We start from the raw sequence: 23,447 nt of genomic DNA on the forward strand, positions 1-23,447 counted from the left end.
TTGGCCCTTCCCCGAGGAGAAGCCGGGACAGTCAGCAAAGGCGCACGGAGGCCAAGCCTCGCTGCCCGGGGCCAGTCGCATGGGACGCCTGGGGGAGGCACCCGGCAAGGGCGACTCAGGACAGGCAGGAAAGCCTCGGGAGAGGGGGCGCAGCCGCAGGCACAGCCACCTGAGCCTCTGCCCGCAAGCCACAGCACGGCCACACAGCGCTCCGCGCCCTCTGCGCCAGCCTCCCACGCTGAGGCCAGGCAAAGGCGCAGGGCCCAGGACGCAGGCGCACTGTGCCAGGGAGTCTTGCAATGCCCAACCCGAGCTGGACAGCTTCTGCTCCGGGCCACGTCCGTCTCCGCGGCAGCTCCAGCACCGCGACACCTATGGGGCGTCAAATGAGCAAAACCCGCCGCCCGCTGCTGCCGACTCCTACGTGTGCTTGTTCTTGGGGAACAACTGGGCCATGGGGAGCGGGGTCCACATCGGGACCGCCGATCTGCCCGTTCCACTCTGCACCAGCCCCCTGGGAAATCACCCCAAAGCAAGGGGGCAGAGAAACAGATGGGATGCAAAATCTAACAGTGGAGGCGTCCAAGGACACAAAGGAGGGGGAGATTCTCATGCAGCCACAGGAGTGTGGCTAAGGAAATATCTGACGTGGCCTCAAGTAATACCACACACCTATCTTTATTTTATTTTATTTTTCTAGTACTGGGGACGCTACCACTGAGCTACACCTCTAGCCCTTTTTTTTTTTTTTTTTTTTTTTTTTTTAAGACAGGGTCTCACTAAAGTGCTGAGGCTGGCCTCAAACTTGCGATCCTCCTGCCTCAGCCTCTAAAGTCTCTGTGATTATAGGTATACACCACTGGGTCTGGCTGCCCAACTACCTTTTAAAGACAAATGCATGAATGAAGAGTCTGTAAGAGTTATTAATCCCTCCTTGCAACTGCTCCACAGCAGTGGGGGAAAAAATTTCAAATGAAAAATTGGGGAAAAATGGATTAAGTGTTACATGGAATGCTTAGATTAAACATTACATGGAAATACAAAATTACATTGAAATTCTAAAAATTATTTAAATGAAAATAAATATGTACAATTCAATTATACAGAAATATAAAATAATCCCAAGGGGAAGAAAAGTCAGGCTGAGGAGACAACTAGGTAAAAAGACCAAGTGTCGAAGGGGAGCGTGACAGGTGTAAAGGAACTCAACATTCCTTTGGCAATTTTTCTGGCAAATGTCCTTTAGTTCATAACTTCAACAAGAGGATGTGCTTGTGTGTCTCTCTAGGTCACCCAGGAGTTTCGTGAGCCCGGGGTGGCGGAGGCTGAAGCAGACCGCTCACCTCTGCTTACCAGGCGTTGACAGCATGAAGAAGGGGCGGGGGCTACAAGGCTTTCAGCTCACAAGACCCCAGGGCCCCTGGCAGCACGAGGCTGTGGACTCAGGCAGCCCTGGGACCCAACCCTTCTTGGCAGTGAGGTTGAAATGGATGCATGTAACTGGTCCGGTGGGAACGGTCAGCAGGAGCCTCTCGCAGGGCCCTCTTGGTCTTGATGTCCAGGGCATGGGACGAAGGGGACTGGAAGGAGAGAAGGCTGGATCTTAATTGGTCCTTCCTCCTACCGACTGGGGCTTCTGGGACTGGCCCCTCCGGGACTACCTATGTCATCCTCCGATTGAGCTCCTGTAAAAGGACGTCAGACGCCAACCCACAGGAGGGGGTGGTGCCAACGCCGGAGGCAGCAGCTCCTGCCCTGGGTTGCCGGGAAGCTCAGGGGCGCCTCCGGGGACCCTCACTGTCGACCTGGCTGTTGGTACACCCTCCCGTGCTGTCCTCTATGGAGGAGGGGGCCAGGGATCCCACCGGACCAGCTCCTTGAGAGGTGGACTAACAAGCACAGGCGGCGGGGACTGCGGGGTTGTCCTGGCCTCTGCAGGCGAGACCCGCAGGGGAGCAGGACTCACGGGTGAGCCTGGCCAGGCAACAGAGAGCAGGTCCTTTCCCGTCTGAAACTCAGTTGTCTCGCTACAAAATAATAATCTCAAAGGCACCTTCTTGCTCGGGTGCAAAGAATCACCTATCCCAGGAGGCTGAGGCAGGAGGATGGCAAGTTCAGAGCCAGCCTCAGCAACTTAGGGAGGCCCTAAGCAACTCAGTGACAGCCTGACTCACAATAAAAAATTAAAAGAGCTGGGGGTGTGGCTCAGGGGGTCAGCTCCCCTGGGTTCCATCTCCAGCACCAAAAATTAATTAATTAAAGACCCATCCCAGCAACTGGCGTATAATACATGCTGAGTAGGAGGTGCTGAAAATATCCCAAAGGAAGGGAAGTCATTGGACCCCGCGGCCAACCTCGCTAGGTAGCTGCTGACCCGGCAGCCCTGTCCCCTCTAGTGCTGCTGACAGACCGGGCCCAAGGCCAAGGCAATCGCCATACGCCTGTCCCCGTTTCCCAGCCTCCCTTGCAGCCTGGAGGCCACGTGACCCAGCTTGGCCAGTAAGATTTAAGTGCCTTGTGGGAGGGGTCTGCAGGTCTGAAGACGACTTTCTTTTTTTCCATTTCTATGGTTGTGCACGATGTAGATTCACACCATTTGTGTAATCACACATGTACACAGGTAATGATGTCTGTCTCACTCCACCATCTTCCATACCTCCCTCCCTCTCATTTCCCTCTACATAATCTAAAGTTACTCCATTCTTCTGTCACTCCCACCCCCATTATATATCCTCATCCACTGATCAGGGAAAACATTCAGCCTTTGGTTTTTTGGGCTTGGCTTATTTCACTTAGCATGATATTCTCTACTTCCATCCATGTATCTGAGAAATGCCATAGTATTATTCTTCTTTATGGCTGAATAATATTCCATTGTGTATTCTTGAAAAAAGTGGACAACCTCTCTCCTTCCTTCCCTGGACCAAATTACAGTCAAAGGGACTGAAGCTGCCAGGAGGCAAGAGACAGGACATCAAGAGCCACATGCTGCAGGAGGCAGAGCTGCAGGCGAGGAGGCCCAGGGACCCCCCCCCCCCCCCCAAACACACACACACACATTGGCCAAGCTCATGAGCGCAGCCACCTACCCTGAGGTTCTTTATCAGGGTGGAGAAGGGTTCGGCATCCGTTCCCCTCCACTGAGAGGGCAGTTCAGTCACTCTTGGCAGAAAGCCTGCCAAATGCATGCAGCCAGAAGTGAACGCACGCCTCGGCTGGAGCACGCCGAGCCTGCAGGCGTGAGGCAGCCCCCGGAGTAAAGGCAGCGGACGCACGCGCCCCCGCTTACCGATCATCCCCGTGACGTAGCCAGCCTGTCGCAGCACCTCCGCCAAGGTGGTCTCGTTGAGCGGAAGGCCCCCCACAGAGGTGACTGCAAAGTTGTGCGTGACCCCATTGCGAAGGCCCAGCCGTCCGGTGAGCAGGGAGGCCCGGGAGGGCGAGCAGGTGGAGGCGGCTGCATGGAAGTCCACAAACCTGCGTAGAAATGAACGCTGTCAGGACCCGCCAGCCCCAGGAAGCCAAGGCCGGGAAACGGCCATCCCACTCAGTGCAGCCCTGGGCTCCGGGAAAGTTTAAAGATCCCCCGCCATGCAGCAGGTAAGGAAATGAAGCCCAGAGAGGGAAAGCCACCTGTCCAAGATCACGCAGCTGATTCAAATCTATTTAATCCGACATATTCAGTCGATCCTCTTTATTTATAAGTTCTATATTTCAAAGTCGCCTACTCACTAAGCCCCCAGATCAATACTGGACGCTCTTTAGGGTTGCTCCCACGTGGAGGCAGGCCTGCAAATAATTTGAGTCACCAGTTGTGCATACTGCCAGCTGAAGTGAAGCAAGGTGACCCTTGGCCTTCTTATTTCAGCTCAGGCTATAAACAAGCATCCTTTCCTATTGAGTGCCACGGTTTCTGCATGTTTGTGCATTTCGTTGGTAATTTCCTGGTGCAAAATGTCACTCACAGGTGATGCTGAAGTGCTGACTCATGTTCCTAAGCCTGCGAAGGTTGCCCTGGGCCTGACGGAAACGGGGCATGTTACCTAAGCTTTGTTCGGGAAGGAGCTATAATGCTGTTGCCTGTGAGTTCAAGGTTAATGGATCGGAAATATATGTATTAAATAAGGTGTCTTTAAACAGAAACACACATAAAACACGGGTATGCCCTGATCCACTGAGGGAAGCATCCTAGACGGACACACCTGAGAAGCCCCATTCCGTATTCACTAACTCAGAGTTCACAGGGACTTTACAAAATGCAACTACTGCCAATAACAAGAACTGACGAAATCTGTTATATGTTACCGCGTGTCCAGCCCTGCTTTAGACACTGTGGCAAAACACAGAACTCTAGCCCGTGCCCCACCCGTCAGGAACATGCACCCTCTTCAGAGTTATGGAAGCAAGTCCATTTACTCGCTGCTCCAAAGGGGGCTCAATGAGAAGAGGGTGGATTCGCATCAGGAAAGACCATCTTAACACGAGTCTTGAGCTCCTTGTATCTTTAAATGATTGATGGAAACGGAGAGCTGGTAATCTGTTCACTTGCAGAAGCGGGAAGAGGGATGAGTGAAGTGCCTTGTCAATCAAACTGGAGCTGCTAGTTTGAATGATTGACAGGAGCAGTGAGCTCCAGCAGCAAAGGCATCTGCTAGCAAGGAAGAGCCCTGAGTGTGACAAGGATGCACAGGAGTGTGTAATAGGCACCCCAAGGGCGAGAGAGACGGTGGAAAGGGACAAGGGATGTTCGAGGATCCAGACGGTAGAAAGAACGTGGTGAAGCTTCAAGGACTAGCGGAGGCTCCAGAGAGGAGGCCGGACGTGGACTGGCATCTAAGAAATGGAGCTCCTTTTCACCCTGTGACCATCACAAGCACACGCTTCTCCACAGGAGGAAAGCAAGATGTTCTCATTTTGCAAAAGGAAACATTGGAAGAATAAGCCAGAGGCTAATTTATAAAAAAAAATAAATAAAAGTGGTTTCCCATAAATGGGCAGGAGAAATGGGCTGTGGCTCAGTGGGTAAGCATCCCTGGGTCCAATCTCTAGTACCCTACCCAAGAAAAAAGACAACTAGAGTAAAGAATCATTCCCAGTGATAGTAGCACACAGTGGCTGTATACAGATCAGAAGACAAAGTTGTTAAAACTGCAAGAAAAGCTTAAACCTAAATGCAAATCAAAACTACTCTAAGATTCCATCCTACCCCAATCAGAATGGCGATTATGAAAAATGCAAACAACAATAGGTGTTGGTGAGGATGTGGGGAAGAGGCACACTCACACATTGCTAGTGGGACTGTAAATTGGTGCAGCCACTCTAGAAAGCAGTGTGGAGATTCCTCAGAAAACTTGGAGTGGACCCACTATTTGACCCAGTTATCCCACTCCTCGGTTTATACCCAGAGGACTTAAAATCAGCACACTACAGTGATGCACCTACATCAATGTTCAAAGCAGCTCAATTCACAATAGCTAAACTATGGAACCAACTTAGGTGCCCTTCAACAGATGAATGGATAAAGAAAATGTGGTGTATATACACAGTGGAATATTACTCAGCTTTAAAGAAGAATGAAATTCTGGCATTTGCTGGTAAAGGGGTGGAGTTAGAGAATATCATGCTGAATGAAATAAGTCAATCCCCAAAAACCAAAGGTTGACTGTTTTCTCTGGTATGTGGAAGCTAATTCACAAAGCGGGGTGTGGGGCGATAGGGAAGAATAATGAAGAGAGGGGAAGGGGTATGGAGGAAGGAAGGATAGTAGAATGAAACCGACATTATTACCTCATGTTCATGTATGACTGCATGACCCATGTGCTCCTACGATACGTACAGCCAGAAAAATGAGATTACACTCCATTTATGTATGATCTATCAAAATGTATACATGCATTCTTCTGTCATGTATAACTAATTAGAACAAATAATATTTTAAAAATTAAAAAAAAGAAAGCCTAAACCTCACTCAGTTGCTGTATTATCAGTAGAACTATTGATATTTTTAAACAATTTCACTTATATAGTAAAGCAAATAAGCTACTTCTTTATTTATTTTAATTTTCTGTGGGACTAGGGATTGAACCCAGGGTATTTTTACCTCTGAGCTACATCCCTAGACCTTTTAATTTCTTATTTTGAGACAGGGTGTCACTAAGTTGCTGAGACTGGCCTCAAACCTGGCAATCCTCCTGCCTTGGCCTCCTGTTCACTGGAATTACAGGCCTGCACCACCACACCTGGCAGCAAATGAGAAATTATATTACTATTCCTAACAGGAGCCAAGATTTTTAGTGTAATGAAATGTAAAAGAAGATATAAAAAGTTAAGGGGAAAACCCTATAGTGTAAAAATGTCATTATAGACTGGTGATTTTTAAAACTGTGTATTTCCTAGCTGTACCTTAACACCCAGTAGCCATAAATACACCTACACCCCACTGTTTTCAACTCCATCCCACAATAAAAATAATCCAATTTATGTGGATAAATACCTAGCGCCAGCTTTGGGGAAGGGAAGTACCAGGACATCTTAGCCAAAAAATGAAGACCTAGAAGCCAGCTCAGGGGGGCTCCTGCTGGCTAAGTTTGGGGCAATCTGAGCATCAGAAGAATAATTATTATCAGCCACAAATGGATGAAAATCTGTAAGATCAAACTGACACTGAAAGGAAGTCATTTGTCACAGGAGAGGAATACAAGACTCTGACTTCCCAACCCAAACTTCGTAATGGAAGGGAAAGAATGAAGCAGGGACTCTGCCCATCTGCAGTGACCCCAGGCCACCCCTGGGTGATGAGGACAGGTGCTCCTTCACGGAAGGACAGCAGCAGCCTGCAGGGAGGAAATGGGCCTGGCAAGTCACCATTTTTGCAAAAATAAAACCTCCCCCACGTAATAATTGACTAGGAGTGGCTGCTGGTGCTCACGCCGTCCCAGCATGTCACCCCGGGTCACTTATAAATTGGACAGAGCTGGCAATTACCTCCTTACAAAGTGATTAGCTTCAGAGACACGACTAACGGGCCCCCTGACCTCGAATGTCCCCTGATGGGATGTGTTATCAAGTTCATCAGATCAAGGGTGCCTGCCAAAGACATCTAACCTGAATCTCATCAAAATTCTGGACCTCATTTCCAGGTTACAGGAAATACAGATAATAGGACAAATTAAATGACACCATGAGGAAATCGGTGAACAAAATCAGTATACCTTGGGCTGGGGCCGGGGCTCAGTGGTGGAGCGCTCGCCTCTCCTACATGAGGCACCGGGTTCCATCCTCGGCACCACATAAAAATAAAATAAAGGTATTGTGTCCATCTACAACTAAAAATACATTTTTAAAAAATCGGTACCTAGGCATCGCTACAAGACAACTAGTCTAGTCTCCAAAACATCAGTGTTGCTGGGCACAGTGGTACATATCAGTAATCCTAGAGAGGCTTACAGGAGGCTGAGGCAGGAGGCTTGCAAGTTGGAGGCCAGCCTCAGCAACTTAGTGAGATCCTGGTTCACCATAAAATAAATAGGGGGCCAGGGGGTGTAGCTCAGTGACAGAGTGTTTCCCTAATATGCATGAGGCCCTGGGCTCGATCCCTAGCATCTCTCTCTCTCTTTCACTCTCTCTCTCTCTCTCTCTCTCTCTCTCTCTCACACACACACACACACACACACACACACACAGAGTATCGTGGGAAAAAATGGGATTGGGGGTGAGTAATATTCTATGTCAAAGGAAACTAAAGAGACTAAACCAAATGCATGATGCTTCACTGGATTTCACTTCAAATAAACTAACAACACACATTTGGGGGATAATTAAAGAAATGTTCATGTGGACTGATACAAGATACGAGAGAACTATTATAAATTTGAGGATAATAATGGTATCATGGGCATGTAAAAATGTTCTTATTCCCTTTTTGTTGGCACTGGAAATTGAACCCGGGGTTGCTCAACCACTGAGCTACATCCCAGCCCTTTCTAAAATTTATTTTGAGACAGGGTCCTGCAATTGCCCAGGCTGGCCTTGAACTCGCGGTCCTCCTGCCTCAGCCTCTACGTGCGCTGGGGTTTAGAACGTTCTCCCTCTGAGGGCGGCCGGCTGCAGTGTTTGTAACGAGGGACATGGTGTCTGCATCCTTCAAATGATTCCGCGGAAACAAATACCTAATTTATAGAGTTAACTGTAAGTAAGATCAGCAAAACATTAACCATGGACAACGAGGCTGGTGTTTATTTTACTTTTCTTTTGATTTTTCTTTTTGTTTGAAATCTATAACGTTAAAAGGTTTTTTTAGGTTTCAGAGACCCAGAAACCAGACCGAGCGGGGCCATGACAGGAGGGTTTGCCGGGAGGGAGGGAGGGAGGGGTGGCTGGCAAGGCTGCAGGCCTCCCCAGACCTCAGCAAGTGAGGCCACCTAACTGGGCGGAAGGGAGGTGAAGGCCGGGCTGGAGGAGGGGTGGTGGGTAAGGCCCAAGAGGCTGAAGCAGGGTACCCCTCTGTCCACTGGGCTGCACGACACACCCTCTCTGGGCACCAGGACCCCTGTAAGCTAAAATCCTATGAGTCGCTAAGGTTTTCACACCCCTTAGAGGTGCCCCACGGAGATGCCCCAGTCTGGTTAAGGCAAAGAAGGACCCAGCACCCTGCCCTTCACCAGGGTTTGGCATCAGCACAGAGAATGACCCGAGGGCAAAGAGGTCTGCAGACCAACAGAGTGGATTCCTGCTTTTATGCTTTTTCTCTTTTCTTTCACATCTTGTGTCTTTTCCTATTAAACAAAAATATACTCAAACCTAGAAATGAGAAGGCAAAACCATTTTTTAAATCGTATAGATCTATTACCATATGGCCCAGGGATTCTACTTCTAGGAATTGCCCTTAAAAGAATTGAAATTAGGTTCTCCAACAAATACTAATACACACAGGCTCACAGCAGCACTATTTACAATAGGCAAAAGGTGAGAAGAACACAAGTGTCCATCCAGAGGTGGATGGATAGAAACAAATGTGGTATGTCCATACAGGGAAATATTACTCAGCAATAAAAAAGGAATGAAGTAGTGATTCATGCGACCACACAGATAAACCTTGAAAACAGTATGACAGGGGCTGGGGTGTAGGTCAGCGGTGAGGTGTTTGACTAGTACTTGTAGGGCCTGGGTTCAAACCCTAGCACTGCAACACACACACACACACACACACACACACACACACACGGGGGTGAAAGAAGCCAAATGTCATGCACCATATAACTCTAATTATATGAAATATCCAGAATAGGTAAATTCAGAGACAGAAAGGTGACCAGAGGATGCTAGGAGCTTGGGGAGAGGGGAGTGGGCAGTGACTGCCGAGTGGCTGCGGGGTGTACTTGGGGTGATGAGGATGGGTTGGGACTGAATGGAAATGGCCGTTGCACACATTGTGAAGGTGCCAAAGGTCATGGAATTGTCAGTGATTTTAACAGCTTACAATGACTCATTTCAGGTCATCTAAGTAACATTTTGTTAAAAAACAGACCAAAAGGAAAATACCCAAAGAGAACCTCTAGGAAGGAGCGGAGGCCGACTAGGTCTCAGATGAGAAAGTTACTTCCTTATAACTCAGGGGTCATTTATCACCTCGTTCACTTATTCCAGAAAGCCCGGACTGAGCAGTCAGAGCGAGGGGGCAGCCCCCCGACCACGTAACCATGCACCTGCGGCATCTCCGGACAACAGCGAACTGTAATTCCTTGCTTTTGTGTTGAGGGCAGATTTGGAAAGGCCACACATTCTTGGACATCCCACCCGTTTGAGAGGTGGGATCCGTGTCCCTCCCTTTGAATACGGACAGGTTCTATGACTGCTCTGACCAGCAGATTAACATGGAAGTAAATGACAGGGTGTTGGTTTCAGGGTTCAGGTCTTACAAAACAGGTAGCTTCTGCTTCCCCTTTATTTATTTATTTGTATCAGGAATTGAACCCAGGCGCTCTTAACCACTGAGCCACCCCAGCCCTTTTTTCTTTTTTAATTTTGAGACAGGGTCTCACTAAGTTGCTTAGGACCTCGATAAATTGCTGAGGCTGCCTTTGAACTTGCGATCCTCCCGCCTCAGGCTCCCGAGCCGCTTGAGATTCCAGGTGTGCGCCACCATACCCGGCGACTTCCTCTCTCGAAACAGTCTTGTCAGCCACCATATAAGAAATGCAGTGTCCAGGCAGGGCAGCACATACCTGTAATCCCAGCCACTCTGGAGGCTGAGGCTGGAGGATCACAAGTTTGAGGCCAACCGGGGCAACTTCGTGAGACTCTGTCTCAAAACAGAAAATAGAAAAAGACTGGGGCTGTGGCTCAGGCATAAAGCACTCCTGGGTTCAACTGTGACTCGGTGGTAGGACACACCTGGGGTCAATTCTTAGGACGGCAAAAACAAAAACAAAATTTAATTTAAAAAGAAGAAGGGGCACTACCCTGAGGTCTCCAGGCTGGAGAGGCCATCTGCGGGTGCTTTGGCACGTGACCCCGGATGAGGCTGTTGCTGTGGAGATGACACCCACCTTGGATCTCCCGGCCTGACCACCCGCTCGCCGGATCCTACGGAGCCACAGCAGATGACAGAATGTGGAGAGGAGAAATTGCCCAGTGGAGAGGTGCCTGAATTCCTGACCCCAACACCTGAGCTACAGAAAAATGGCTGTTATCTGAAGCCAAGGGGGGGCAGCCTGGTATTCTGCACCCCACAAGAGGACAGCATCCGGCTCTCACTGGGTGGTACCTGGTTCATTATTAAGTGCCCAGCACAGCACAAAACAGGTGCCACCAACTGGATGCTGACAGGTGACGCGGTCGCCTTCTTCGCTTTGGTAGAACAGAGCAGGTCTTGCCACAGAAACCCAGGCTGTGTTCACGCCCTCCAGGCAGAAGAAACCAAAGAAACAGGCAGAAAGGGGACACAAAGGGAGGGCAAGGAAAGACACCACCATCTCTCTCCTGGGCCTTCACTCCCGAGTGTCTGGGAAATCTGTAAATCTTAGAGTCCCTATAAATTCACCCACTCATTAAAATTACCGTGGACACCGTTTATTATCCCACCAATAAATACGTTATGCAAAGAGAAACAGGTTATGTTCAGAAACCTATCATTTAGGGGACTTTACAGTATTAATATTGATCAGATAACGGAGACTACGTCAGCCTAAAGATGCTAAGAACCACCAGACCCTAAGGCTTGGGATGCTCAGATCCACATCATCCCACATACCTTCCCATGCCCACCCCTCACTGTTTCCAGGAATCCCAAAAGCATCTCTCTCCTCTCTCGCTCTCTCTCCTCTCTCTCTCTCTCGCTCTCTCTCCACTCTCTGCATTCACCCTGCATTTCGTCGGGCATGGTGGCTCATGCCTGTAATCCCAGCAACTCGGGAGTCTGAGGCAAGAGGCTTGCCAAGTTTGAGGCCAACCTCAGCAATTTAGGGAGACCTTATCTCAAAATAAGAAATCAAAAGGGTTAGGGATGTGGCTCAGTAGTAAAGTGCCCCTGGGTTTAATCCCCACTGCCAGAGAGAGAGAGAGAGAGAGAGAGAGAGAGAGAGAGAGAGAGAGAGAGAGAGAGCCTGCATACCCTGACGGACATGTGCTGACACTCTTTCCCCTCACGTTCACCCAGGACCCCCACTCGTCCTTGGTCTTTCCCTGCTCCTGGAGGAACACCTCACCGCCCTGCGGTGACATCTCTTCTCCAGTGACCCTCTGACACCATTTTTCAAGGTGACAAACAGCAAAGCAGGGCTGTCCCCACGGTGCAGGAAGTCACACTGAGCTCCCAGCCCTGCCCTTCTGGAAGCTGTTCCGGCCCTGAAGCCCGCGCTCCTGGAAAGGGCCAGGCGGTGCCTCTGTCTGACAGAATGGGGACAGAGAAGGTGTCTGCGCCAACGGGCACCACCAGGATCTCAGGAGCTGAGCGAGGCGCTCCTGCAGGGCCCCAGGGAGCTCCGGGCTCTGGGCGCCAGCTCATGCCAGCTGCCAGCACGTCCCCCGCCCTGAGTCTCCAGGACCTGCAAGGACGTCGCAGTTTTTCTCCTCTTAACCTCCAGGTGACCGAGGTAACATTCCCAGGCACAGCTTTCTTTAAAGCACCTCCAAGAACCAGACATCCTGGGACCACAGAGACCCAGCTCCTGGGGCAAAATTCAGGGCAAAATTCTTGGTCAGGCAGCGGCTGTCCTTGGGATTCCCACCCGAGCTCCACCCCGCTCGGCCGATGCCGCGCCTCTTGAGGCTGGAGCACAGGGACCCTCCTGGCTCCCACCCCAGGCGGTCCTGCTGACCATTCGCCTAAGTCTCTCATGATGCTCATGAAACACTCCTATAATCCAGGTGCCTTTCCAAGCACGTCACACGCATCAAGCCATGTGCGTCTGTTGCCCTTGGATCTCTCCCGGTGAGAACCCGTAGTTCTGAAGGGACGGCCAAGTTCACGGTCATCCTCACTTTACCCACCACAGCAGGACCCGCTGCGTAATATGCAGGGCCCAGGACAAAATGAAAACCAGGGTCCTGACTCCAAAAACCGCTGAGCATTTCAACCTGGCAACAGCAGAGGAGACGACCCAGGTGGGGTCCCCCTAAACGCGGGTCTCTGCGCACCTGCCTGGGTCACTGCTCATGAAGACGGCCCTGCGGAGGCATCGGACAGGACTTGGCCCGCTGGTCTTCCCAGAGCCCGGGTGAGGCTCCTGTTGGTCTTGCTGCCCCAGACATGGCCCCTGCGTGGCATGGGGTAGCTTCCTTGCCAGCCGGTCAGTGCGTCTTCTTCTCGACAGGCTGCTGCACACCCGTTCCTCCCCTCCCACGCTGGCTGTCTCAGGAGACAACGCCAGGTCCCAGCCGTTTCCCGGGCAAAGCGTGATCTGTCCTTCCCTCTCCACAGTCAGACCGTCGGCATGCCTGTCAGCTGGACTTCCGAACCGTCCTCTTCTCTCCACTTACCTACGAGTGTCCCCATCCGAGCAGCGAGCATTCTGTACCCAGGCCCCACTTCCACCTCAGGGTCTCCGTGCCCACCGTGGCTAGTGGGCGTCCCCAACTGGAAACCCTCCAATGACTCTCACTGCGATGGAAGGAGATCCCGAGTTGGCCCGCGGTCTGCGGCTCTTCCATCAGAGCTCCGCAGCCGGGGAACCGAGCACGGGACAGGCCCAGAGGGGTCACAGGTTTTCTGGGACAAGTGTTCCTCTCAGCACCGAGGGCAGCCAGAGGGGGACCACAGGGAAAGCAGTCCCCTCTGCACACGGTACGAGAGCCCCTGGAGCGGACGCCAGACGGTCCCAGCTGGAGCCTCAGATGGGCCACCGGGAAAGCAGAGACCTGCCACCCCGGTGCTCTGGATCCCGCCTGATGTCACCCGCACGGTCCCTCCGTGGGAGTGGCTCTCCTAGGACACCCCAAGCTCGTTCCTGCCCCAGGCTCGCCTCATGCTCCCTCTGTCCAGGACACTTTGCTCTGGTCTCCACGCGGCTGACCCTTTCTTGTCCACTGGGTCTCAGTGACCATTTCACCTCTTCAGGGACGTGGCCGGGTCACTCCCTGGTCTGTCGTCCCTCGCCCTTGTCTTCTCAGACCTTATCTTGTTCACAGACGTAGCTCCCTGCGGGCGCCCTGCCCCCTGGTCTAGAATGGAGTTCCACGGGAGCGGGAGCGTTCCCGACCCCGCGTCTAGAGAGCCGGGTGGCCCAGCTGCGGCGACGCTGGCCGCTTACCTGGCTTCTCCGCGGGCGCCAAGACCCCATCTCCGCAGCACCCGGCTGCGCACACGCAGAGGCGCCCCCGACCTTCCTCCCTCCGCGGGTCCTTCTGCCTCCCACACACGCGCGCGCTGGTCACGTCCACCCTTTACCCGCGAGCTGCTGTTTTAGTTCAACCACAACAGGGCCAGCTGGGAAGCCGCAGGGAAGAAACCACAGCCTTGTGTCCATGATGCTCCAGCACAAGTGTGAAGATGCGCCAGGAAAACAGGTGAGCCCGTCAGGGAGCGGGAGGAAGGTTCCCCGGGAGGCAGAGCGACGGGAAGGCAGCCACGGACACGCCTGGGTTCAGAGCCGAACCCAGAGCCAGTGTGACACACGGCAGCACCTCGTTCACCTCAGTCCCGGCGACGCTGCCCAGGTCCGCACGGTCCTTGCCCCTCGCCCAAGCCCCTCTCTCTAACCCATGCCAGCACATGACCGTCCAGTCATCTCCCGTCCTCAGGGACTGACTTCTGCTTAGTCGTCATAACCTCAACCTACCCTTTCCAGCCTCCTGAGCCACTGCTGACCCCAACAGGTTAGACTGTGACCCTCAAAAAGATGGCCAAGTTCTAACCCCCAGGACCTTAGAATGCGACCTCATTTCAAAACAGGGTCATTGAGCCCAGCCCAGGGGTACACGCTTGGGAGCAACTTGGGAGGCCGAGGCAGGAGGCTTGCAAGTTCAAGGTCAGCTTAGCGAGGCCCTCAACAACTTAGCGAGATTCTGTTTCAAAACGAAAAAATAAAAATAAAAAAATACACAATTTATATATATATATGTATGTGTACACACACACACGCACACACACACGTATGTGATCACTGAAGGTCTAGTTAGTTGAGATGACACTGGAGGAGGAGTCCTTGAAGAGGAGAGAGACACAGAAGGATCCCATGTGAAGACACAAGTCATGCAGAGGGAAGAAGGTTCCGGGAAGATGCAGACAGACTGTTACGATGCTGCCTCAAGCCACGGAATACCTGGGGCCACCAGAAGCCGGAGGAAGGAAGGGACATCCCCCACGCTTTGCAAGGAGCGTGGCTCTGCGGCACCTGGGTCTTGGACTCCTAGCCTCCGGCGCTGAGGCCGTGTGTTGCTTTAAAGCCGCTCACTCTGGGTGCAGTAGCCCTGGGGGCTAAGAGCTGCCTGCAGAGCGGCCCCCACGGCCCACACCACCCTCCAGCCCAGCCCCTCGCCTCTGCTGGCCTCGGCCCAGAGGGCTTTGGCCTCTTCCTGCCCTTCCAAACCCCTACCTGGCCTCCGAAACCCACCATGGTCACAGTCTTCCCTAGTCCACCACGTTTGACTTCCGGAGTCTGGGCCCTTTCCCACCGCCCTCCCTGTCGCATGCGGACACTCCTCTGAGCCAGACGGTAAGCACATCAGCGGGGTCCCCACCTTCCGCACGGCTGGTGGGGTGCCGAGGGGGGCTCCCTGCCCGTCCCGCTCCCCCCAGTGTGAGCCCATCAGGAAGCACAGCCTCCCGTTTTTGGCAATAAGGTCTGCAGCCCAAGACTCCAACAGGGTTATTCAGAATCCAAACCCGGAATCTTCTGATCAGAGAGAGAGAAATAGCTCTTTTTTGGCCCTCAAGCTAGAATGGTGAAGCCCGGAAGGGCAGGGGCCACATCTTCCAAAGAATGAGCCCCTGGCTCAGTAGCACAGAGTAAAAACTGTCTCTCCGGGGCTGAGTTCCCCAGCCGGGCCGTGCCCCTTGGTGCTTACCCTGGCCACACTGGGTTTCTGTCACTTAGGCCCAGAGTCCTGGCTCTTGCACTGGAGGGGAAGCAGGACAGAGGCCTGGCACGTAACCATGAGCAGACAAGTCCCTTTTCAAGTCACTCACAGTTCCGCAAGGGAGGAGGACAATTTTGGTGAATGAGATGCCGGGAGAACAGCGGGCACAAGATGTTCTGATGAGGTGTGTGTGGGGTGTGGGGGGAGCTGAGACCCAAAGGATAAACAGGCATCAGCTTCGGTTTTTCTCATAACAGGAAAAGTTACCATCTACCAAAGGGCTACCACCCGAATCATCTTTTTTTGCAGGACTGGGGCTTGAACCCAGTGCCTCGCACATGCTAGGCGAGTGCTCAACCTCTGAGCTGTGTCCCCAGTTCACCCCAATCATCCTGTGCATACAGTCAAGCCCTGCATGAGAAGGTCCGTCTGACAGTCCTCCTATTTCAATGGCTAGTGAGGTCGCGGCCATCTTGGCTTGGGTAAGGACACTCTTATGATGGCCATGCAACAAAAAAATCATCTCATGACCCATTTCTCAGGATATATCTCTAAGAAGGGATGCGTGAATGTATTTCTCCTAACTTTTAAAACAATCTGGCCAGGCATGGTGGCACATGCCTGTAATCCCAGTGACCAGGGAGGCTGAGGCAGGAGGATCTCAAATTCAAGGCCAACCTCGGCAACTTAGTGAGACCCTTCTCAAAATTAAAAAAAAAAAAAAAGGTAGGGGGGTGGGAAGCTGAGGAGGTAGGTCAGTGGTAAAGCACCCCTGAGCTCACTCCCTAGTGCCACAAGAAGGAAGAGGAAGAGGAGGAGGAAGAGGAAGAGAAAAAAAAACTTAAAAAAAAAAAAGTTATCAGAATTCCCATTTCATAGACAAGGAAACTGAGGTCAGTGTGAGTCTGACCTCCAAGCTGTACTGAAGACCAAGTCGGCAAGCAGATGACAGAGCTAGAACTGGAACCCAGGCCCAGCCAAACCAAATCCCCACACTCCTTCCACACGGAGCCGCCCGCAGGGGGCCTCACATTAACTAGGTCACCGTGTTACAGGAGCCGGTTGGTCTCTGGCTGGGCAGATCCTGAGACTCGTTCCTGCTGGGGCCGGAACTGACGGCCTGACTCACACGCACATCAGCCCCGTGAACCTGAGAAGGACAAGCGGTGCCGTGTCCAGCTGACTTCCCAGGACGACGCGGGAGCAGGGTGTCAGAGTGGTCAACATGTTTTCTTCCTGAGCAGAAGTTAAACAGGAAGTCAGCATCCACGGGTTGCCTTGGCAAGAGTGCAGTTCGTTCATGCTGAGGTGCTCAAGTGGACTGTGGAGAAGGGGTCGGAGGCTGCCAAAGGGACTTCCTTCTGTCCACCGTGGATCGATTTTTTTTTCATTTTCTTTCTTTTCTTTCTTTTTTTTTTTTCCTTGTCACCCTGGCACTGGGGGTTGATTCGAGAGGTGTATTACCACTCAGCCTCACTAAGTTGCTAAGGCTGGCCTTGAATTTGGGATCCTCCTGCCTCAGCCTCCCAAGTCTCTGGTCATTGACCATTGTTTCTTCTTGCTTGGTGCCATGGTCTAAATGCTTTGTTCCCCCAAAATTCCTGTTTGGAAGCCCTAATCACCAATGTGGTGACATTTGGAGGTGGGGCCTCTGGGAGTTAATTAGATTTAGATGAGATCCTGAAGGTGAAGCCCCCAAGATGAGATGAATACCATTATTATATATATTTTTTTTTTTTTTTTTTTTTTGGTGGTAGTTCTGGGGATTGAACCCAGGGCCTAGTGCATGTAAGGCAAGCACTCTTCCAACTGAGCTATATCTCCAGCCTGAGTACTATTATTAAAAGAGGAAGAGAGGGCTTGGCGGTAGAGGAGTGGGCAAGGCCCTGGGTTTGATCACCAGAATCACCGAGAGAGAGAGAGAGAGAGAGAGAGAGAGAGAGAGAGAGAGAGAGAACACAAACCAGAGCTCTCTGTGTCTCTGCCACGTGGAAACAGAGCAAGATGGTGGTGCAAGCCAGAAAAGGGTGCTCAACAGAGCCCACCCGGCTGACACCGGATCCCTGATCTTGGACTTCCTGCCACCCAATCGAACCAGACACAATGGTGCCCGCCCTAACGACCTGGGAGGCTGAGGCGGGAAGAGTGCAAGTTCAAGTTCAGCCTCAGCCACTTAGGGAGACCCCGTCTCAAAATAAAAAATAAAAAGGACCAGGATGTAGCTCGGTGGTAAAGCACCCGGGTTCATCCCCCAGCAGCAAATAAACAAATAAGCTACCCCGCCTAAGATGTCTGTCATCGCAGTCTGAGTTGAGGAGCACAGCTGGGTGGTGACAGCCACACCTTGCTCGAATGTCATCCCTGTCCTGTTTTTAACTTCTGCCCTGGGTGGTCTCATATTAGCACCATCAACGCTATCCCTGTGGAAATCGCTAGAGCACATCTGTCCAGGAAGAGGTAGCCTCGAGCTCCTTTGCAGACTGTAAATTCCATGAGGATGGAGTTTAGGGCTCCATCTGCAGCCCCAGGCAGGGAGTGGGGGCACACCTGCTGCTGTAGTAACTGGTGAATGAACAAACAAGGCTCCAAGAAAGAAACTCAGGTCGTTTAATGGGGGGGGGAAATGTTGGCCATTTTTCACATAATCACTCAAGCTGACACGGTTAGGGCTTGCTTTCTTCCCCACGGTGTGTTAAAGTTCATAGCTTAGCTCTCGGAAAAAAAATCTTCCTCCCTTTACTTCCAGGTCTTTGGAAAGCCTTGACGGTACCCACTCAACAGCCTCCCCCCAAAATTCGCAGCCTTAAGAACTGAACTGTTGCTGGGCGGGGCATCGCATGCTTGGAATCCCAGCCATTTGGAGACTGAGGCAGGAGGATCTCAAGTTTGAGGCCAGCCTGGGCCACTTAGTGAGACCCTGTCTCAAAATAAAATTTTTTAAAAATATTTTTTAGATGTTGATAGGCCTTTATTTCATTCATTATTTATATGTGTTGCTGAGAATCGAACCCAGTGCCTCACACATGCTAGGCAAGCACTCCACCACTGAGCCACAACCCCAGCCCCCTCAAAATAAAATTTTAAAGGGGCTCGAGATGTGGCTCAGTGGTAGAGCGCCCCTGGGTTCGATCCCTAGTACCAAAAAAAAAAAAAAAAAAAAAGTGAACCGCAGAACTGTACATCCCTTCTTCCCCCTCTCCTGGCCTCTGTCTCCATTTGGTGAGGACTAATTAATAAGCACTAAAATGGCCTTGTTATTTGGAAAGCTCTCTTGTTTTTCCCCAAATCTATCTGGGCAGGTTCAGGCCAGTTCACCAACAGGGGTCCTCATTAAAGTCTGAAAATACATTGTAAACCAGAACTGGAAATACGGAGCCAGACATTACAGCAGCCTGTTAACAAGAAAATCAGCACAAATTAAGACACAGCCAGACAGAAACCAAAGCAACTTGCCGTTGCATAAATTACGTGCATTAGAATCAGGGAAGGCTTGCTCTGGAAAGGCTGCCATCGAAGCCCTGGAGAGACATAGCATTGCGAAGTTAAGCGTGTCCGGTCTTCATTTACAAAGAATTTAAAGTAGATGATGAGGCTCTCTGTGGCAACTCTCTAAATTGCTATGTGACTGGAATAAAAACTATTCTTGCTCCATTCATAATTTAAAGTTTTGGAGGTGGAAACAGTTTTTAGAAATCATTTGCTGTGGCCTGTGTGCAGAGAGGGACAGGGTGGGGCCGGGGTCAAGGGGAAGATGCTCAAATGACTTAGACAAACGGACGGGCAGCTGGGCGCGGACTCCAGGTTGCTTTCTGTTAAATGGGACGAGAGTTGGTTTGTTCCTCAAAGGCGGCGAAGGGAAGTTACTGGGATAACCGACCACAGGCCCTTTGTCAAGTGCAAGCAAATGTGGTAGCAAATAGTTAATGTGGAATGTTCTGTCACTACTCTTTCATCTGCTGTGCCCTTGCCCTTTCTAAAAAAGGTTCCTGGCAGCTGAGCTCGGTACGGTCCCTGGCTGATCCGCCAGGCTCTTTCCTCTCGTGGTGGGTATGTGTACATTCACACCCAAAGGACACAGTGAAGGAAATGGCATGGCGCCTCCGGCCTCCCGGATCTGACACCTCTCTGCACCACAGCGTGAAGCCATCCTGGAGGGCCCTGTGATGTGCCCCCGGCTCTGGGTTGCCATTTTGGATCATCCCAGGTACGCTGGAACGTTCCATCTCACATGCAGGCCAAGGACTTCAGTCTTGCTGAAGTTCCCAAGGTTCCCCAAGGCCTTCAGGATCAAGTCCAAAGGTCTACGCTGCACACCATGCCCCTCACCAGCTGCTCTGCCCATCGGCCCAGCTCAAGCCAGGGAGAGCCCGGGTTTCTGTCTAGACAGTGCCCGGGAGTGCTAAGTGAACAGCACCTCTCTGTTCTGGGCCTTCCCTCTGGCTCTCCAGGCTGCCGAGAGCACCCTTACCTCTCCATCTCTAATTCTTTTTTCTTTTTTTAATTTTTTATATATGTTTTTAGTTGTGGATGGACCTATATTTTATTCATTTTTTTTTTATATGCAGTGCTGAGGATCGACCCAGTGCCTCAGACATGCCAGGCAAGCGCTCTGCCACTGAGCCCCAGCCCCAGCCCCCCATCTGTAATTCTGATCATCGCCAAGGTCTGGGCATTCAGGTCCCAAGAGACAGCCCTTAAGGAGCCCCTCCTGGCTCTGCGAGATGGAAATGCCTGTCCCCTCCTGGAGTCCCAAAGCACCACCTTCCACACGGCCTCTCACTCTGGGCTTCGCCATCCGGAAGGCGAGAAGCCCAGCACCGAGGCTTTTACTGTCTTCCCTGGGACCCACGTGTGAGTGCTGTGCTAAATCTGTCAAGTCAGTTACATCCGACTCGGGTGACGTAAAAGCTCCAGGGGCAGAGACAGGGCAGGAGCATCCCCCTCCTGCATCCCCCTCCTGCATCCTCAAAGTGGGTATCTTGTCCATATTTGCCACCAGGACACACATCTCTGAAGGGCAGAGCTGGCTGGGGTCTCCCTGCATTTGTCCCTTGGCCAGTCCTTAGTGGAGATTCATGTCCGATGACTGAGCATGGCGGGCTTTAAAGAGGACTGAGGATAGCGGTCGGAAGTGCGCCTTTGAAGCTCAGGCTAAGCAGGCTGGCGCCAAGGCCCTGCTGGTAGTATTTAAGTTCCTTCCTCTAGATTGGCTACCACGTAGGTCACTGTGTTTCTGAATGTCCCCCTCTATTAAACAGCCATGAGACAAAACCCTGCCTTCTCTTCAGCTGAGCCTCCGCCTTCCCCCATGGGTATGTGGTCATCGCGTGACTTTTACATCTACTTGACCTATTTGCCCAAGTGCAAGGATGGAAGGCTCCCTGACTGCAGTGCTGAGCGCCCACGAGGAGAAGACGGAATGGGAACTCCCGAAGCAAACCACTCAGAGTCACCGGTGAAGGTCAGAGGACCAGGGGACCTCTCCCCAGTCAGGGTCCCCCCGGCCCTGCAGCTGGGTCACTGTATCCCAGGGGGCACACAATTGGAAGGGGGTCACACAATGGAGGAGGGTCCTTGTCTTGGTGACATGGGTCTTGTTCAGAATGTTCTTTCTGTCCCAGCTCCCAGAGTGGGCCCCAGAGGGCAAGACCCTACCAAAGTCCCCCGCAGGACGCTCCTTTAGTTACTCCAAAATTCTCAAGGCGGCATGGCTCAGAAAAAGAGTCCCGAGGCGGAAGAGGGTGGATGAATTCCCCCCAAACTCCATTCTGAGACGGGTGCTATGGCCCATGCCTATAATCCCAGCTACCCGGGAGGCTGAGATAAGAGGATGCTAAGTTCAAGGCCAGTCTTGGCTATTTTGGGACACACTGTCTCAAAAATAAAGAATCCAGATCACATTGGGGGTGTGGTTCAGTGGTAGAACACCCCTGGGTTCAATCCCCAATACCAGAAAGGGGGAAAAAATAAAGATCAGTTCTGAGAACAGAAAACCAAATCAAACCAGGTGTTTGAATCACCAACTCAATTCCTTCCTCACCGAGGCCCTTTCCAGAAACAGCCTCAAGTCCCTGGAAGCCTCTGACCTTGGACTGGTAGGTGCTGACCCTTGACACCTTGCTAAGCCACGGCCTAGGACTTCCGGCAGCACCACGGACTGGACAGGGCGGGGAGGAAGCGAGAGCAAGGTGCGGAGTCAACGCATCGCTCAGCGCTGTGCCCAAGTACGGTCGCACGGCCACCTCCGCGCCCCTCCGAACCGCGACTCAAATGAGTGCAGCATCTGGCCTGGCTGGTGGGGACCCCCTCTCACCCCCGCTCACCCCCGCTGGCCATCCTCCTCTCCCACAAGTCACCTGTGGGTCATTACCACCCTCGAAACACGCACACGACCCACCTCATCGGCTCCTCACAACCTCAGTCACGGAAGCGCCATTACCGTCCAACTGCAGAGATGAACAAAGTGAGGCCCAGCAAGGTCTAGTAACTAGCCCAATGTCCCACAGCCAGCAACGAACAGACCCGGGCAGCCCGGTTCCAGAGTCCACGCTGTGGCTAACCGGTGTGTGGACACCTACAATCTCAGATCCAGGAGTATGGCTGCTTGGATGAACATGACGTGGGCGCCCACCACGCGCCAGGCAGCATTTCAGGCACTAGAGGCAGGAACAGGACAGATGAGGTGGCTCCCTACGGAGCTGACCCTCCACTGTGACAGACAGGTAAGAGAGGAGCACAGAAGAGCATTTCAACAGCGACGCAGGGCCAGGTGCAAGGCTGCAACTCCAGCAACTCAGGAGGCTGAGGCAGGAGGATCGCAAGTCTGAGGCCAGCCTCAGTAACTTAGCCAGGCTTAGTTGTAAAATACCCCTGGGTTCAATCCCCAGTATCCAAAAAAGTTGGTGGGGGCAGTGAAGGGTACATACAGCGAAGGAGGCAGGAATGGAGAGAATGGTTAGGAAAGGTCTCTCCAAGGACATGACATCTGAGGGGAGTGGAGACCAGAAGGATAAGGGACCCGTCAGGCAAAACCTAAAGAGAGTGTCTGCAGTGAGAGGAACAGCCTCTGCAAAGGCCCTGGGGCAGGGAAAGGTGTGTTTTCTAGACACAGAAATAAGTGCGATGTTAGGAGAATGAAGAGGGGCTTGGAATCAGTGGCGTAAGAGCACAGACGTCCACAACAGCAGCCAGCACGTGTCCCCTGGCTGAGCCTCCTGATGATGGCTGCATTGACTTTTCCAATGACTGACACCTACGACGTGTTTCTCAGACTGCCTCATAAATGAATGGCACGGAAATCCTTCCACGGCACCAAAAGTGGAGGACATGTTGAGATTCCAAATCTCCTCTTCACCAGTCCACTGCCAAGCCAGCCCAAGCCTCCATGTCCATTCCCCAGTTCCCCCCGGCTCTTCAGGACAGGCTCTCAGATGATCCTCAGTATTGGCTTAGTCACTCACCAACTCTGGGTGAGCTCCTCACCCTCCATTTCCTCACCTGTGCATCAAGAGACAGGTATGTGCTAGCAAGAAGCCACTGGGTCAACGCCCAGGCCGGGCACTGTGCGAATACTCAGCAAGGCTCAGCTATGGCTGCAGCTGCTGCATGGACTGAAGCACAGGTGTCGGCCCCCGTGGGTGCGCCCACAAGGGGATCAACAGGGCTCTGTCTCTGGAACGCCACATTCACCTTCCACGATGTGTCATTTAGACCTTTCTTCATGCAGAGTAGCTGACTGACACTGCACGGCGATCCAGATGGGTATCACTTCTAGTACCAGGAACAAAAATAACCACAGCTAACATACATCCCCGTCGACACGGGCCTTGCACATCCGAGGAGGGACGTGCTGTCGTTGTCCCCACGGGCAGGAGAGGAAAGCAAGCATCCGAAGGTCGCACAGAGTCAGGATTTGAAGTCAAGCCCTCCGG

General features: G+C 52.1%; 1 protein-coding gene across 1 annotated transcript in view; it reads right to left on the reverse strand.

Moving 5' to 3' along the window:
- Arsg (arylsulfatase G) overlaps positions 1-23,447 on the reverse strand; it is a 90,108-nt gene that overhangs the window by 48,367 nt on the left and 18,294 nt on the right. The window contains exon 4 of the mRNA XM_047546419.1: positions 3,290-3,477. Coding sequence (XP_047402375.1) covers positions 3,290-3,477 — 188 coding nt within the window. The remainder of the gene's footprint in view (positions 1-3,289; positions 3,478-23,447) is intronic.

This window comes from Sciurus carolinensis, chromosome 3, assembly GCF_902686445.1.
Source record: "Sciurus carolinensis chromosome 3, mSciCar1.2, whole genome shotgun sequence".
NCBI classification, from domain to species: domain Eukaryota; kingdom Metazoa; phylum Chordata; class Mammalia; order Rodentia; family Sciuridae; genus Sciurus; species Sciurus carolinensis.